Source organism: Manis javanica, chromosome 2, assembly GCF_040802235.1.
Source record: "Manis javanica isolate MJ-LG chromosome 2, MJ_LKY, whole genome shotgun sequence".
NCBI lineage: Eukaryota > Metazoa > Chordata > Mammalia > Pholidota > Manidae > Manis > Manis javanica.
Window position 1 is genome coordinate 118,768,686 of NC_133157.1, and position 15,309 is coordinate 118,783,994.

Below are 15,309 nucleotides of genomic sequence, written 5' to 3' on the forward strand. Positions count from 1 at the left end.
TATAGCTCAGCTCAGTTTGCCTTAACTTTGCCATCTACATCCTCCAAAGGCTTCATGCTTTGTGGAGGGTCCTTTGGGACTTCCAGAAGAAATCTATCATTGTGATGACACCGTCTACACACAGAGAGCTGGAGCACTCCTCACTGCTCAGCAAGTCATGGGGGGCTTGTGTTTGCATCCTTTTTCTGGAAGATTCATAATCAGTAAGAGCATGTCATGCATCTGTCCTCCTACCTGGGTTGTTCAGGGAAGTCTGCTCTGTCCGGAGGCCCAGAAGCCTCTAGGGGCTACTGAACCTTTAGACGGAAAATGACTGAACTGCAGAACGAGGAGTGGGAAAGCAGAGCTGGAAGCCTCTTGGATCATTAAGCTATGCAGTGGACTTTCTTTATGGACATATTCCCTTTTCCTTCTGCCCTTCTTTCTCCTCAGCTTCTCTGAGAGGACACCTAGGGCAGTGCTTTTCAACTAGGGACAATTTTGCCCCCTGGGGCATGTTTGGCAACATCTGGAGACATTGATAATTTCTGGTTGTCACAACTTGGGTGAAGGGACATTGTGCTATTGGCACCAGGTGGGTGGAGGCAAGGGGTGCTGCTAAACACCATACAGTACACAGGACAGCCCCCACTGCAAGGAATTACACAGCCCAATATATCATCATGTGTCAGTGTTGAGAAACCATGAGCTGGAGAAGTTCCCTTAAAAGCTGGTCCCTTGCCTAACAGCACCCTATACACTGGGCCCAGGCATGACCTGGATTCTGCTTGCCCTCCGTCTCTGGGGTCCAGAAGATTTAGAAATTGCCCTCATTCTGACTGATGATGGAGCCAAGATTTGGGTGATGCCTATTCTGTACCAGGCTTCCTGCTTGCATCAGAGCCCAGCTCTCACAAGGCAAAGGTCATGGCCTTGTGTGGGCCATTCAGCTTGGTACGGAGGCCCTTTCTGAGTTCCCACCTGAAGGGAAGGGATCTCAAAGCACCCACATGATCGCATGGCCTGGCTGTGTCCCCCTTTGGGTGAAAGGAGGAGATAATACCTTCATTCTGCCTCATGGTCTCACAACTTCCATGCCAGCATGTTCATTTGCATGCACAAAAATATTTTTCCTGTGTAATAAAACCCATAAACTTTCCAACAATCTTGGGGAAAAGCTCACTTTTTATTTGCTTATCAAATGAGACCATTTTATATGGATACAAATCTTATGGTGTGACATCCTTGACAATTTTAGGATCACACAAGAAAAGCAATTCAATATGGTATTGAATTCCCTTAGTTGTCTGTTTTCCTATAATTATAAAATAAGATTTGGTTAAATATCACAATTTTATTTCAATGTCTTTGAGAGGTAAGACCTGTTTTGGGGGATTAACAAACATGATTATGATGAGATGAGCTTAGATGTTTATCCTCATTCTTTAAAAATTGTTGATTAACAGTCCACATCATTAAGAGCAACCGATTTGCCTCAGTCCAAGTGCACATCATTGTGTGAGCTGAAACGAACAGAAATAAGTGTTCTCCATCAGGATGTAAGCAGGATTTCACGGGCCTGAGGTAGAATGGCCACACTTGCAATCTGGAAGGGAAGGCAGCTATTTCACAGTTCTTACAAGCATGTTCAAAGGGTTCACAGGAAGAGGAGAGTCAAATGCAGCTCCCCTTAGTGACAGAGAAGGGGTGCGGAGGGAGAGCGTCTGTCCTGTGGCTGGCCCGGTGCTCCTTCTTTGGACCATCTGAGCCAGCACCTGAGTCTGAGGATTCAGTTCAAAGGATAACCAATGAGATGGTCTCCTGCAACCAAGGAGGACTGTAGATTGGTGGAAATGAGGGTTGTTGCATGTGAATCGGTGTTCATGGTGACCAGGAAAGGTAACTGCATTGCTGTACTTTTAGGTGGCGCCATATCTAACATGTATGCCATGCTGATTGCACGCTTTAAGATGTTCCCAGAAGTCAAGGAGAAAGGAATGGCTGCGGTTCCCAGGCTCATTGCCTTCACATCTGAGCATGTATGTATTTCTGTTCTCTCCAAGTTTAAGATTATATTCCATAAAACCTGAGTTGAAGGAATCATCTTTGGAGATGCTTTATCCACAGGTCATTTTCCAGAAGGTACTACTTGGGGGAGAATCTGTGGCAAGAATGGCTGAGTAATACAAGGGGGTGAACTCCTTACTCTTTGAAATTCAGGAAAACCCTCAGAGAGAAAGCAGAATGGTTTTACTCTAGTTCCTGCATTTCATTTTTCTATAATAATGTTGCATGTTGGGGGAAGACAAGGAGGACAGGGCAGTGTACCTGTGAGCTTCTTTGGACAATTGGTGCTGTTTGAATATGCTGATCAGATATCCTCTCCTCATCTTATCTTGAACCACTGAATGTTAACCTTTGGTGGACCTAACCAGAGACTTCATCCTGTAGAGAAATGCTCTAGTGGTCTATCATATCTGACCTCTGGGCCAGATCCGTCCCAGCAAAGCACAGGCTTCTGCTTTCTGCCAGGCTGCTCTGAAGGCAGGATGCCAAGAACTTGGGTCTTCCTTGTGGAACATCATGGCACAGGACTTCATATCCCTGCTGTGACCTTCAAAAAGCTAATGCCATTCTCATCACTACCACCAAGGCACTGAAAAAACTGGCTCACCCTGTTCACATAAATTGAGCTGAACAGCTTTAGCCTGCTAGGCCACCAGCTTGTGTCACGTGCCTGTGTGAAGCAGCACACAAGCTCAAAGCCATACTACAGCCATTTGAGAGACATCTTGGTTCCAAACTCTCTCATCACACAAGCCCTGCCACAAACCAGAGACTTCTTGACAGGCGTTAGTAAGCATTGCCTACCATGTGATTCCTAAGTGTTCCACCATGGACTCTGCCTCAAAGTAGCCTGGAGTTTGGGAAACAATTGCCTCAAAAAGATCAAGAAGCCCTGTGGTGGTGGGGAAAAAAGGATATGGGGAGGCAAGAGAGGGGTCTGTAGGGAAAGTAGGGGCTCCTGTAAAGCAGGGAGTCATAGTGGACCTCTGATCTACCATGGAACTTTTTTTGTTTTAGACTGTGTGTCTGTGCGTGTGTGTGTGTGTGCATGTGTGTGTGTGTGTGTGTGTATGTATGTGACTGAGTTCATAATGAGAAAACACAGGGCTAGAACAGATCAGAAACCTTTGAATACAATTCACAACCATAGCAGTAGCCATGGAATCAAAAGGAACTAATGATTTATGTTTACAGATTATATTTAGCATCTTGTTTTTATTGTCCTGGTTTAGCACTTCATTTATTTATTTTGTTAGTGCCCTTCTTCAACTTCTAGGGGTCAAATTTAGTAGAGAAGCCCACAGCCAGAATTTACCTGGTGTTTCACTTTCCTATGGCTGCTGAAACGAATTACCACAAAGTTAATGGCTTAAAACAACATGAATTTATTATCTTATAGTTCTGGAGGCCAGTAAACCAGGTGGGTCCAGCGAGGCTGCGCTCCTTCTGGAGCTGCTCTAGGGGAGAATCTGTTTCCTTGTCTTTTCAAGCTTCTGGAGGCCACCTGCCTTCTTTGGTTCATGGCCACTTCTCCCATCTTCAAAGCCAGCTGAGAACATCTTCAAATCTCTCTCTGTCTCTCTCTCCCTGACCTCTGCTTCTGCCACATCTCCTTCTCTGGCTCTCTCTCTCCCATCTCCTGCTTTCCCTTATAAGGACCCTTGTGATTGCACTGGGTTCACCCAGATAACCCAGGATAATCTACCATTTCAAGACCCTGAATTTCACCAAATCTGGTCAACCAGCAAGCTGCCCTATGCTCCCTGGCTCCTGCATGATTATCTTGGGCTCAAGCTTCATGTAAATTGACTTAACCTTGTCCAGAAAGCCCAGGTCAGGTGGTCTGAGAATAATTTTACCATGCCTTCTTTTCTTGATATTGCAGTCTTTTTTGCCATGTAAGGTAACATATGCTCAGATTTCAGGATTTAGGATCATCTTTGAGAGGAGAAGGCATTATTCAGCCTATCAAGCCTAGTACCCCACCATGAGATAACTTTCATTTCTCAACTTATCCAAGGGTAGAGAAACATGATATAATTTCTGTCCAATTATTATTTCCCTGAAGTGGATTTTTGCATAGTTAAATGTTACTATATTCTCAGTCTCAAATAGCCCCAGTGATCTCATATTGGGCATCTTTTTCTTTTGGCTTCCATGTTGTTTGCACGACCTGAAATAAGGTTGGTCAAACAGCAAGCTGCCCTGTGCTCTCTGGTTTTTGCCTGAATTTCTTCGGTTCACACTTCAGATAAATTGATTTAACCTTGCCCAGAAAGCCCAGGTTATGTGGTCTGAGAATGATTTTGCTGTACTTTGATTGATATTGCAAACTTGGAGTCTACTTCTTCATTTCAAAGGGAAAGAAAGGTGATTTGGCTATACAACAACCGTTTGATTCTCCCTGCTCCTTCTTGTATCTCTATCCATGTACATAATTGTGAAAGAACATTTGAATTATGAACCTTTCTTAAAATACCAATTAATTCTAACTACAGGCTTATTTTTGATAGATGAACTATTTTTCTAATGTATAATGCCTATATTTGATAACTGTTTGACCATTGCCAACACACTTCCAATATACAAAACTCATTTGATTTTCAGATTCTCATGACAATTGTGTAAGACATGCAGAACAGAGATGGCAATCAGCATTGTAAAAACAAAGAGACTGCAGTTAGCTAGATAGGTAGCGCCAGGATTAAAGGGGTTTCCTAACTCCCAGATCAGTGTGGTCCCTGCCCTGAACTACCAGTGCAGAAACCAGACTAAAAGGTTCAGTGACAAAATTTTGTACAGCGTAGTTCATAAATTAATCAAACACTTTATCCCTTCTTGAATCAAAATTCCACCAAGAGCTTTTTCTTAACGTGAAGGGGATGCTAAATTGTTACTCCCTCCCTCCACCAAAAATACCCTTCTCATTATCTCAAAGGGCTGGGCTACAGGGGGCTTTCAGAGCTCAGTTAAAGGCATTTCCGTGTCTCCTTGAGTACTTGATCCAGACCATTGTAGAGATAGGAGCTCTTAAAAGTGAGCCCTGCCCTTGCAACGCTAGGTTAAGAAGTAACTTGACCCCCGTATTTAGTTACTTCTGGGCTCTAGACCTCAGGGCCATTCCATTCCATTCATCACTGAGTGTAGCCTCTTGCAGCTTCAGGCCGGGCCATATATTCCTTCAGTCTTTTCAGATTTTACAATCACTTTGCCCATCAGTCCCAGAAATATATCTCCACAGGCTGAAGAAAAAGCATTACCAAGTCATGTCTCTTACGCCTTTTCTCCGGGCTGAACAATGGCCTTCTTTGCGTGTGGGTTTCCTCCCTGACTGACCTGCAGGGAGGAAGGGCAGTGGAGGGGCTGCTGGCAGGACCCAATGGGGAGAGGGGAGCCCAATGGCTGTGGCAGAAGCTGCTTCAGGTATTTCTCTCTTGATGAGCTTTGAGAGTTTCCAAGACCCAAGACCTCTGAAAATCAGATGAAAGCCTTACGAAACACCTCAGTGCCTGGCACATGAGAAACTCTGCATAAGTACTGGTAACATAAAAATAAACTTGTTGTATAGATGAAGAAGCCCTCGCCCAAGATGGGGGAGGCTTTGCCCAAGGTTTCGTGGCCAGCCAGTGGCACGTCAGACCAAGAGCATTATTTGCCAACACGCTTGTTTCTTGACAATCCTTGGGCTGCTTTCCCACCGCGGGGCAGGTGCCCTGAGCACTAGTCTCTAGCAGGCTGCTCCAAAGTCACCCACAGCATGTTTCCTCGGATCCGTTTTCCCCGTGTTGGTTATCTCCTGCCATATAATTTCTTCATCTTTTGAACCAGGTAAAGTTACGATCTTTTCTTCTATTGTGAGCACTAAGTTTATAACTTGACATGCTTAGAGCCACAGAGATGGAAATGGCATTGAGAAACTTTGTGGTCTTCCATCACCCAACCAGAAACTTCACACAATCAAGAAGGGAAGGGTCATCTTTTATTTTCTAAATGGCCTTTCACACACTCTCTGTTGCACCCCACAGAGCTATTCATCTCTTTTCTGGCCACCAATACAAACTAAAACTTTCCCTAGCTGATAAGGACATTCATTTTTCCTACTTGTTCAAAGCAAACTGTTGACTTGAAGTTTTGGATAGGACTAAATTAAACAAATAGTGTTGCTGTGAAGAACATTAGAAGTAAATCAATTGCTGAGTTGAAACAGGAGATAGCATTTAAGCTGAGTGAAGAGTTCCAAGATTGTTTTCCTCCAAAATACAGAATCACAAAATTTCAAAATTGGGAGGAATCTTCAAGATAGCCTGGTTCAGTAGTCATCCTTTGCTGGAATCTTGTCACCTTTACCAAATCTTCAGTGATAGAAAAACTTGGCAAAAATTAATCTGATGAGTTTTTAGGTCCTTTTTTGAAAGTAGGTTTGGAGGGAAGCTACAGTCACAGCTTAGTAGTTCACATCTCTAGCTCTGAATCCTTTGAAAGCCCAAACCATGAGCTTAATTCCAAATTCCTTTGTTTCCCTCTTGTGACACAAGCTCTTCCAGAAACAACGTCAATGAGGCAGCATAACTGTGTCTAGGAAAAGTGTTCTTTGTAATCACAAAAGACCCTGGGATCTGTTATGCAAATCACCATAACTCACTGCACTCTTCACACCCCAGGCCCGCTTCAAGCCAGGTCACCTGGAACTGGTCACTGGTGTTCTGCTGAGGCCCTGCATGGCCTCAGCCCACTTCTGTGCAGAGGCGATTCTCATAGTTTCTTGAGAAAGATGGTTTTCACATCACACTATTTGAAATGTTTCCAAACCAAAAGTAGATGTCCTTTCTGTTTAAAAAAAAAAAAAGACTAACAGTACCCAGGCATCTTGGAAAAAGAGAGCTCTCATGTAATGCTTCCCGTTACACAGAAACTTAGCGGGACAGAGCCTCCAGGATGTGCAGTGTGAGCTCAGTTCAGTTTGCTGTTCGCCCCCCATTCCACCTCTGCATTCCTGCCACCATTGCATTTCAGGGCCTTCATCAGCCCCTGTGTTATTTTCTCTATCCAATCCCATCATCACCTACTCTCAGGAAACCACCTGAGAGCCATGTCAGTGATGGGTAAAAGCTAAGTGTTGCCTCTCCTGGGGATATTTCCATTCAGTAGGAGACAAAGAATGAGGCACTGAGAGACAAGTGCGGTCAGAGGGCAGTGGGAAGCTTTCTCTGTCTTCCTGCTCAGGACGGCTGTGTGCCCGGCACTACCTCAGGCACTAGGGGGCAGCAGTGGGCAGAACAAACCCTGTGCCTGCACTCAAAGAACCCCCCACAAGGTACCCAAGGGAAGGGAAGGGCAGGAGATCTGGAGGGGACAGTTAACCTCCCGGGTGCGCCTGAGATCACATGGAATAATCGTGTGTCTGAGCACATGCTCAGTGCTGATGTTCACGTTTGTCACCAAATTATCAGCTTTGGGTCTCTTTTTATGTCAACAATCCTGGTACACACTTTCTTTTACCACTCACCTAGGGCACAAGCTCACAGTGGGTGACTTTAAACCATAGAATTGTGTGTGAAATATCAGGTAGCAGCTTCCCAGAAATGCCTCGTGTGCAGGACCATATCGCCTTCGAATCTCATGGCGTCTCTGAGAAGACTGTTGGCTGATCGCCTCCTCCAAATCATAGAAGTCAATGAGGTGGTGTCACAGAGTACACGCTTCTCAGTAGAGCAGATGCTTTAGAAAGTGGGAAGCTCTTTTGGCCATTTGATGGGTAGAAGCAAGACCAAGGACTACCAGTCTCCCTAAGGCAGATGCAGCTGTCATTTCCCTCAAACCTCGGGATGCAGAGGGGGCAAGCCAAAGGGTGTGTGTGGGGTGGAGGAAGGACAGAGAGTCCGGCCATCGCTGAGGGAGGTGGGGGCCCAAGGCAAGAACCTGGGAAGGGCCAAAGCAGGCAGATTGCAGCTCCTTCATAGGTTGGGCTTGAAGACCTTCTTGCTAGGAATCCTTGATGTGTAATGACCCCCATTCATCTCTGTCCAGTGTTCTTACATACACATACACACTTCATCCACTCTGCCCACAAAGGAGAGTATTGGTATAAAAGGATCAAGTTAAGGACAACTGATAGACCTTAAAGCCAGAAGACAGAGCTTTGATAGAATGTTAGCAGAGTTAAGAGCTGCTGTTTCCAAGTCGTGCCCTTTCTCTTTCTTTAGTTGAAGTCTTTTTGTTGCTTCTTTTTCCCCCTGCAAGCAGCTGGTCAGGTTAGAAGGGCCTACAACTGCTCCCCGCTTAGTAAGGACCCCATCTTAGGCCTTGCGGGCTGGGTGCCAAGATTTCTCGATTTGCTTTTACAAGTGTCCTTAGATTGGAGGTGTTGGGATCCATTAAGCCCCAGCTGTCCGGCCCCAATCACCAAAGTTACATCTCAACCTTGGAATTAGTGGCCAGAGATTTATGGCAACAAAAAGGGGGCATATCCCTGGACTTGGTCTCTGAGCTTATGGTTCAGATTCAACAAATACTTGTTAACTGTATACTACAACAAAATCTTTGCCCTCATGCAGCCTATGTTCTAGAAGGGGACAGGCAGTAAACAGATAAATATTTACTCTCATGTCGCATGGTGACAAGAGAGCAGAATGGTAGTGGGCTGTTGTGTAAGATGGCCATAAAGGGTCTCTGTGGAGGTGATATAGAGCAGAGACCTCCACTGAATGAGGAAGGGAGCCATCTAAGAACTGGAGGGAAGGATTTTCCAAGAAATGTGCCAGTATGTACAAAGGCTCAGAGGCAAGGACAGATTTAACAAGCTCTCAAAGACCAGAAAGGCCAGTCCCACCAGGCAGAGAGAGAGCTAGAGGGGGGGAAGTAGGAGGCGAGGTGGGGGAGGCCGCTGGGGACTGAGCTCTGTTGTCATAATCTTCATGTCCCCTGCGCCTAGCAGAGGCTTTTCCTGAAGCCCTGCGGTCCACTAGGCAGTGGAATCTGAGTCTTAGTTAAATATCCGGAGGTTACTAGTAATGGCTTAAAAGAATTAGTGCAGCTTTTCAAGCTGCTTATCTGCATTGTAACAGAGGAAGAGGAACCAGCATGTCGGGAGAGTGAAGTGGTTTATCTCAGAGCTTTCCACCATTCCCCTTTCTCTCCTGCCTTCCTCAAAGATGGGTAAGATGTATTATTCCCAGTAAAGAAGGAAGGAGTGGGCAGCACCCTCCTGTCACAGGGCCGGATGGAGTGGCGAGGCTCAAGCCTCCACCCCAGCCTATGGGCTCTCACTCTCCCCATTCTCATCCCACTCACACCCAGAAAGCCTGCTTATTTTTTACCTATATAACTATAAAATCCCATCCTTATTTGCACATATTTTAAATGTCAGCTGAAATCATGTAGCCTGTATCTAGAGTACTTATGATTTTTTAAGGTAAATGGATCTTTCTTGAATTTTTCATTTAGTATAAATAAAAATCAAATTGGTTTTAATATCTATTACCCCTAAATATAAATATGATTTAGTCCTAAATAAGCACTCAATTCTCTCAGACATCTATTGTTATTCTTCCAAAATCATGGCCAGGAAGTCAGGGGTGTTGGTTAACTCATTCCGCAGCCATTCTATTGATGAACACTCATCTCTGTTAGTCTTGATTACTTGGAGATGCACATGGATCCTTGCAGCTTCCAATTTTTGATCATTGTTTTACCATCTGAAACTTCCAGAGCAGTGTACCCCTCTGCCATTGCCTTGGCACAGCCCTTCAGATATAAGGCCACCCATGCCACATGCCCCCAGTGCCCTCTGCTCACAGCCAGGTGTCCTCTGAGCTCTCCCTGGACACTGGGATTCCAGGCTCCTTAGCTTCCTGGATGTGCTCTGCTCTGGCTCACCAGTAAGTGGCTCCATTAAGTGTGGTGCCAGGAATTAAAAATGACTGTCCATGTGTTGTCTCACCAGCCCAGAGAGGCAGGCCATCTCAGCTATCTTCCCTGTTCCTCCTCATTAGGGAGTGGCTTTTTTGTCTCTCAAGTTCACTCCTCTCCTTGGTCCCTTCCTGCTGTGGGTAACATTTAGTTCTTTCCCTCCTTCCTTTCCTGAAAGTATAAATTGCCTCTGTCTTTGGTACCTTATTTTCTTTTTCATGCCTCATATCACCTTTGTTACCCATCTTGAAGCTTCCCACTTGGGCATGTGTTTTTCTATAAGTGTGGCAATTGCTACAGAGATCAATTATCCTAGGTAATTGCTCCTCATTTGAGAATCCCTATTTTTTCTCATTAAAGACCAGACAAGACTACTTCCTCTCCTTGACAAGGTGCACCAGATCTCTTATTTATCCCCAATTTACTATTTGGTAGTTTTGTGCTGTCAAAAGTTCAGGGTGAAAAAAAAACAGAAGTCAAACTAAAACCACTGAACCGCTGTAGTAGTAATTAATAAGAGTTTATTGTGCTCATACCAAAAAGGCAGGATGCAAACCAGGAGCCCTTGCCAAAACAGGAAATAAGTCTCAGGTATATTGTTATAAAGCCATGTATACAGTGTGGAAGCAGTGAGAGTTTATTCATGAATCAATCTAGTGATTGATTACAATATTAGAATTTTCTTAAGCCAAAGGGGATTGATTCATGGTTACCTAATATCCATGTGGGGGAACAATTAAATTTCACTCATAATTTTCAGAGGCACAAGCAAAAAATGAACCAGATCATTAGCCTCGTTTGTCTTGCAGAATAAGCTAAATTAAGCTTTGCTTGTATGACGAAACTGGTTTTGTCTGCTCAGGGAATTTTCAAGTCTGGTCTACGACTGTGGTTCTAACAGTGCTTATGAGCTCATTTGCTGTGGGACCCAGTTGGAGTAGCTTGTGCTTGCTTGGTGGGGCCGCTGGGGCCTCTGTTCTGAGCCCTCCTGGCAGTAACAGCCTTAGCCCTGTTTTCCCCTGAGCGCCTTCTTTTTGGGGTCACCCAGGTATCTGCTAACTGGAGGACAAGAGGACAGCTTTTTTGGTGAGAGAGTCATGCATCTTTAAGCATTCTCTCCTATTTCCCTTATCTGTTGGTAAGAATATTCAGTTTCTCTTTCCAAGGTTGTAAAATGAAGCCCTTTCTCATTACTTCTTAGCTACACTGGGTTTTTAAACTTCTCTATTCAGCGTCTCGTTTATTGGTGTACACTATTTGCTGCTGTTATAAACGTGCTTTCTTCTTATTAGACACACCCCTTAAAACTATGTGTGTTAGTATTTCCTATGCTACATATTTTAAGAACTCAGATGAGTCTAAAGTGGGCATTAGAAGAGAGGACACTCTGGAGCTATGACTTAAAATTCCAGTCAGCAACCCTTTGGAGATGTAAATTGAGGAAGCAGCTCTCCTTTCCAGACAGCTTAATGATCTGTAGTTAATGGTAAAAGGCTGCTGGGCAGATGCAGTACAGCTGGGCTTAGGTCAGCCTCCCCAGCTCTCTCTCCAAATTGCACAGTGATTACAGCCATTGAGATTCAGAGTCCTACCCAGAATCAATAACCAAAAGCGCAAACAAAGATTTGGCATTGGCTTGTCAGTGTGGCCTTTCTGCACACACTGTTCTGCCCACGCCAGTTACCCATGCCTCCTTCCTGGTCCCGTCCCAGGCTGGGCAGGCACCTGCACAAAATATAGCCCCTCCAGCAAGTGTGCCTTGAAGACTGCTGAATTTGAGGCAAACCTCTCTGCTTACTTGACTGCACACAATTTCACTGAATGTGAGAGAACCAATAGAGCTGTTGGTAGCAAAATATCAATCTGGAAGCCATGTAATACATACCTGCTGGAGGAGTTGATGTGTTCTTACATTTTATATGTAAGATTGGCTTGAATTATATGAAGATTGGTTTGTTGGGGGAGCAGCTCTATTTACAGTTTCCATGGTCTTGTTGTCTTCATTCACTCAAAAGCCCAAGTAAACCAAACAGCAATAAGAACAAAAACCCAAATGATCCCATTAAAAAATGAGCAAAGGGCTTGGATAGTCATTTCTCCAAAGAACATGTACAAATGGCCAATAAGCACATGAAAATATGTTCAATGTCACCAGTCAGGAAAATGCAAATCAAAGCCATAAGGTGGTACCATGCCACGCCCATCTGAATGACTTATCAAAGAAGGAGGAAATAACTGTTGACAAGGATGTAGACAAGTTGGAACGGTAGTGCACTGCTCATGGAAATGTAAAACGGTGCAGCTGCTGTGGAAAACAGTGTGGCAGCTCCTCAAAAATAGAATTACTATATGATCCAGTAATTCCATTTCTGGGTGTATATCTAAGTTGATTAAAAGCAGGGCTTAAAGAGATGTTGGTACATCCATGTTGATAGCATCATTATCCACAATGGCCAAAAAGTAGAAGCAAGCCCACGTATCCATTGATGGATGAATGGAAAAACAAAGCATGGTGTGTACATACAATGAATGTGATTCAGCCTTAAAAAGGAAAGGAATTCTGACACATGCTGCATCGCAGATGAACCTTGAGGACATTATACTGAGTGAAATAAGTCAGTCACAAAAGGTCAAATATTGTAGTTTCCATTTATATGAAGTGGGTGCCCAGAGTAGCTAAACTCATGAAGACAGAAGTAGATGGTGGTCACCAGGGGCTGTGGGGAGAAGGAATGGGGAGTCAGCATTTCATGGGGACAGAGTTTCAGTTTTGCAAGGTGAAAAGTTCTGGAGATGGATGGTAGCAATGGCTGTACCACAGTGTGATGTACTTGAGGCCGCTGAACTGTGCCCTCAAAAACGAGGAAGGGGGTAAATTCTGTTATGTGCATTTCAGCACATGTTTTATATGAGAAGTCTCAACTAAAGAATGCCATCTTCTCTTAGCAATCCAGGCTTTGGAGGGAAAGATTAGAAATAAATGAAGAAAAAAAACAGACAAAGGGATGGATTTTGTCTTTACAATGCAACTAATTACAAATATGCTTTTTTTTTTAGAGTCATTTTTCACTCAAGAAGGGAGCTGCAGCCTTGGGGATTGGAACAGACAGTGTGATCCTGATTAAATGTGACGAGAGGTGAGCATGAGTCCACAACCCTTGCTGGGTAACAGTTTGCAAATGCCACATACATGCCTTCTGGTCTCAGAACGGGTGAAGCCTGTGGGCAGCAAATCTGCCTCCATTGCAGCTGCCATTGGCTGTTTCTTTGTCACATGGGCTCTTGCTTGGAGCCCTGGGACATTTTGTCAGTGCCACGAAGACTTGCATGGCCCTTGACCAAATCAGAACTTTTGTTAAATCCATCAAAATATTCTGTGCCAAAGAGATGCTGAAGGACATTCATCACCTGGGCACTTAAGCAGCAGCCATCTTCTGAGCACTAATTGCTGGAGGCATCAGCATTCTAGACTCCATGGATTGTGTGAACTAGATGGAGTGATTGTAGGAGGGGAGGTCTTCCTTATCAGCTCAGATGGCAAGTGTCCCTGAGTGTGGTCCCCAGGGACGGATAGACAGTCTGGAAGGAAGGAGCTCTTGACTCCACTCCTTAAGGCTTTAGTACTGCTGCTTCCACTCCTGTGTAAATCAGTAGACAGTGTGACAATGCAGGTGGCCTGGGGATGAGTCCGCCATGCCTGTCAGCCAGGTATTCACGGGAGCAGAAGTCTGGGCTGAGGACAGCTGACTGTCTGCAGGCAGCGCTTTGCTTCAAAGAGAAGTTCAGGCCTGGAAGATGGAAGAACAAGGAGAAAAAGCAAAATCGTTGCAGGGAAGGGGAGCCCAGACAGGGCTGCCAGGGAGAGATATGTGTTGTTGTCCAACAGCAGAGAAGGGAACAGAAAGCAGAGGGTGCTGGAAAAACCAATGCGCTCTAGATCAGTAACTGGCCGGGTAGTCTCAGATTTTAAGGTCAAAGAATTTTATGTCAATAATTTTTTCAGAAAATAACTCTTTATGTGCTGCCCCTCCCCCATATACCCATTGTACATACAGACAGAAGGGGGCCGTCAGGCAGCAAGGGCTGGGGGGGCTTCTTCTCCTTCTGCTCATGAGCCTTGTGGACGTGGAAGGGAGGAGAGAGTGCCACAGGAGGAAGAAGAAAGGAAAAAGGATGAGAAATAAAAGCGGGGAGAAATGAGGCCTTGGAGAAAAAAAATTTGCTGCGAAGGTGTGACATGTAGCAAGACGGGAAGTAGAGGGAAATGTGAGTGGACACAGGAAACACATGGGAGCTTTACAAAGGAGTAACTGATCATTTTTATCACCTAAAAAGCAATACATGCTTCCTTTCAAAAAATGGAAAATGACAGGAGAAATTGTAATTCCACCATCCATTGAACATCACTAATACCATATTGGTGTCTCAACTTTTGAATCTCTTTTTCAAAGCATAGAGATTTGATCTTGTTGCTGTTGTTCCTTTTTCTATGTATGTACTTGTGATCCTGTTTCTTTTTCTAACTAGACATAACATAACTATTTTTCCACATTATTACAAACACTTAAGTTCATAGTATTTGCAGTGTGACTATGTCAGAAAGCATGATACACAGTCCTCTGATGTGCTGGCTCTGGAGCTGGACTGTGTACATCCGGACATCAGCTCCAGCACTAGCTTGGGCGAGTGCCTCTGTGCCCAGTTTCTTTATCTGAAAAAAGGGAAAAATCTGGCACCTATATCATAGGGTTGTTATGAAGATTAAACGTGTTTACAAATGTAAAACCAAAAATGACACCTAGAACAGAGCAAACACAAAGTATTAGTCCCCTACTATTCATTTCCTGGTTTTTTTGGTGTTGCTGTTACAAACTTTCCATCCTCTGGTGAATGTTCTGCTACCAGGGCTTCTCCATTTATGAGAATTTCTTAATATAATAGCTCACTTAAATGATACACACAGTCTTTTTTATTTAAATTGATGTATAGTTGATATACAGTATTACATTGGTTTCGGGTGTACTGCATAGTGATTCGACAGTTATCTACATTATTAAATGCTCACCCTAACTAGTGTAGTTACTATCTGTCAGTACAGAAAAATATTACAGTATTATTGATTATGTTCTCTATGCTATACTTTCATTCCATTGACTAATTTATATTATGATTGAAATTCTGTGCTTCTTTAACCTCTTCACCTATTTCACCCACCTACCCCAACACCTCCCCCTGTGGTAACCACCTGTCTCTTCTCTATGTCTATGAGTCTGTTTCTGTTTTGTTTGTTCTGTTTTGTTTCTTTAGATTCTGCATATAAGTGAAATCATATGGTATTTGTCTTTCTCTGACTGG

General features: G+C 44.1%; 1 protein-coding gene across 1 annotated transcript in view; it reads left to right on the plus strand.

The window, feature by feature from the left end:
- The window catches only part of GAD2 (glutamate decarboxylase 2), a 63,514-nt gene that overhangs the window by 10,012 nt on the left and 38,193 nt on the right, over nt 1–15,309 (plus strand). The window contains exons 7-8 of the mRNA XM_073229237.1: nt 1,903–2,018; nt 13,012–13,091. Of these exons, the coding sequence (XP_073085338.1) occupies nt 1,903–2,018; nt 13,012–13,091 (196 nt within the window). The remainder of the gene's footprint in view (nt 1–1,902; nt 2,019–13,011; nt 13,092–15,309) is intronic.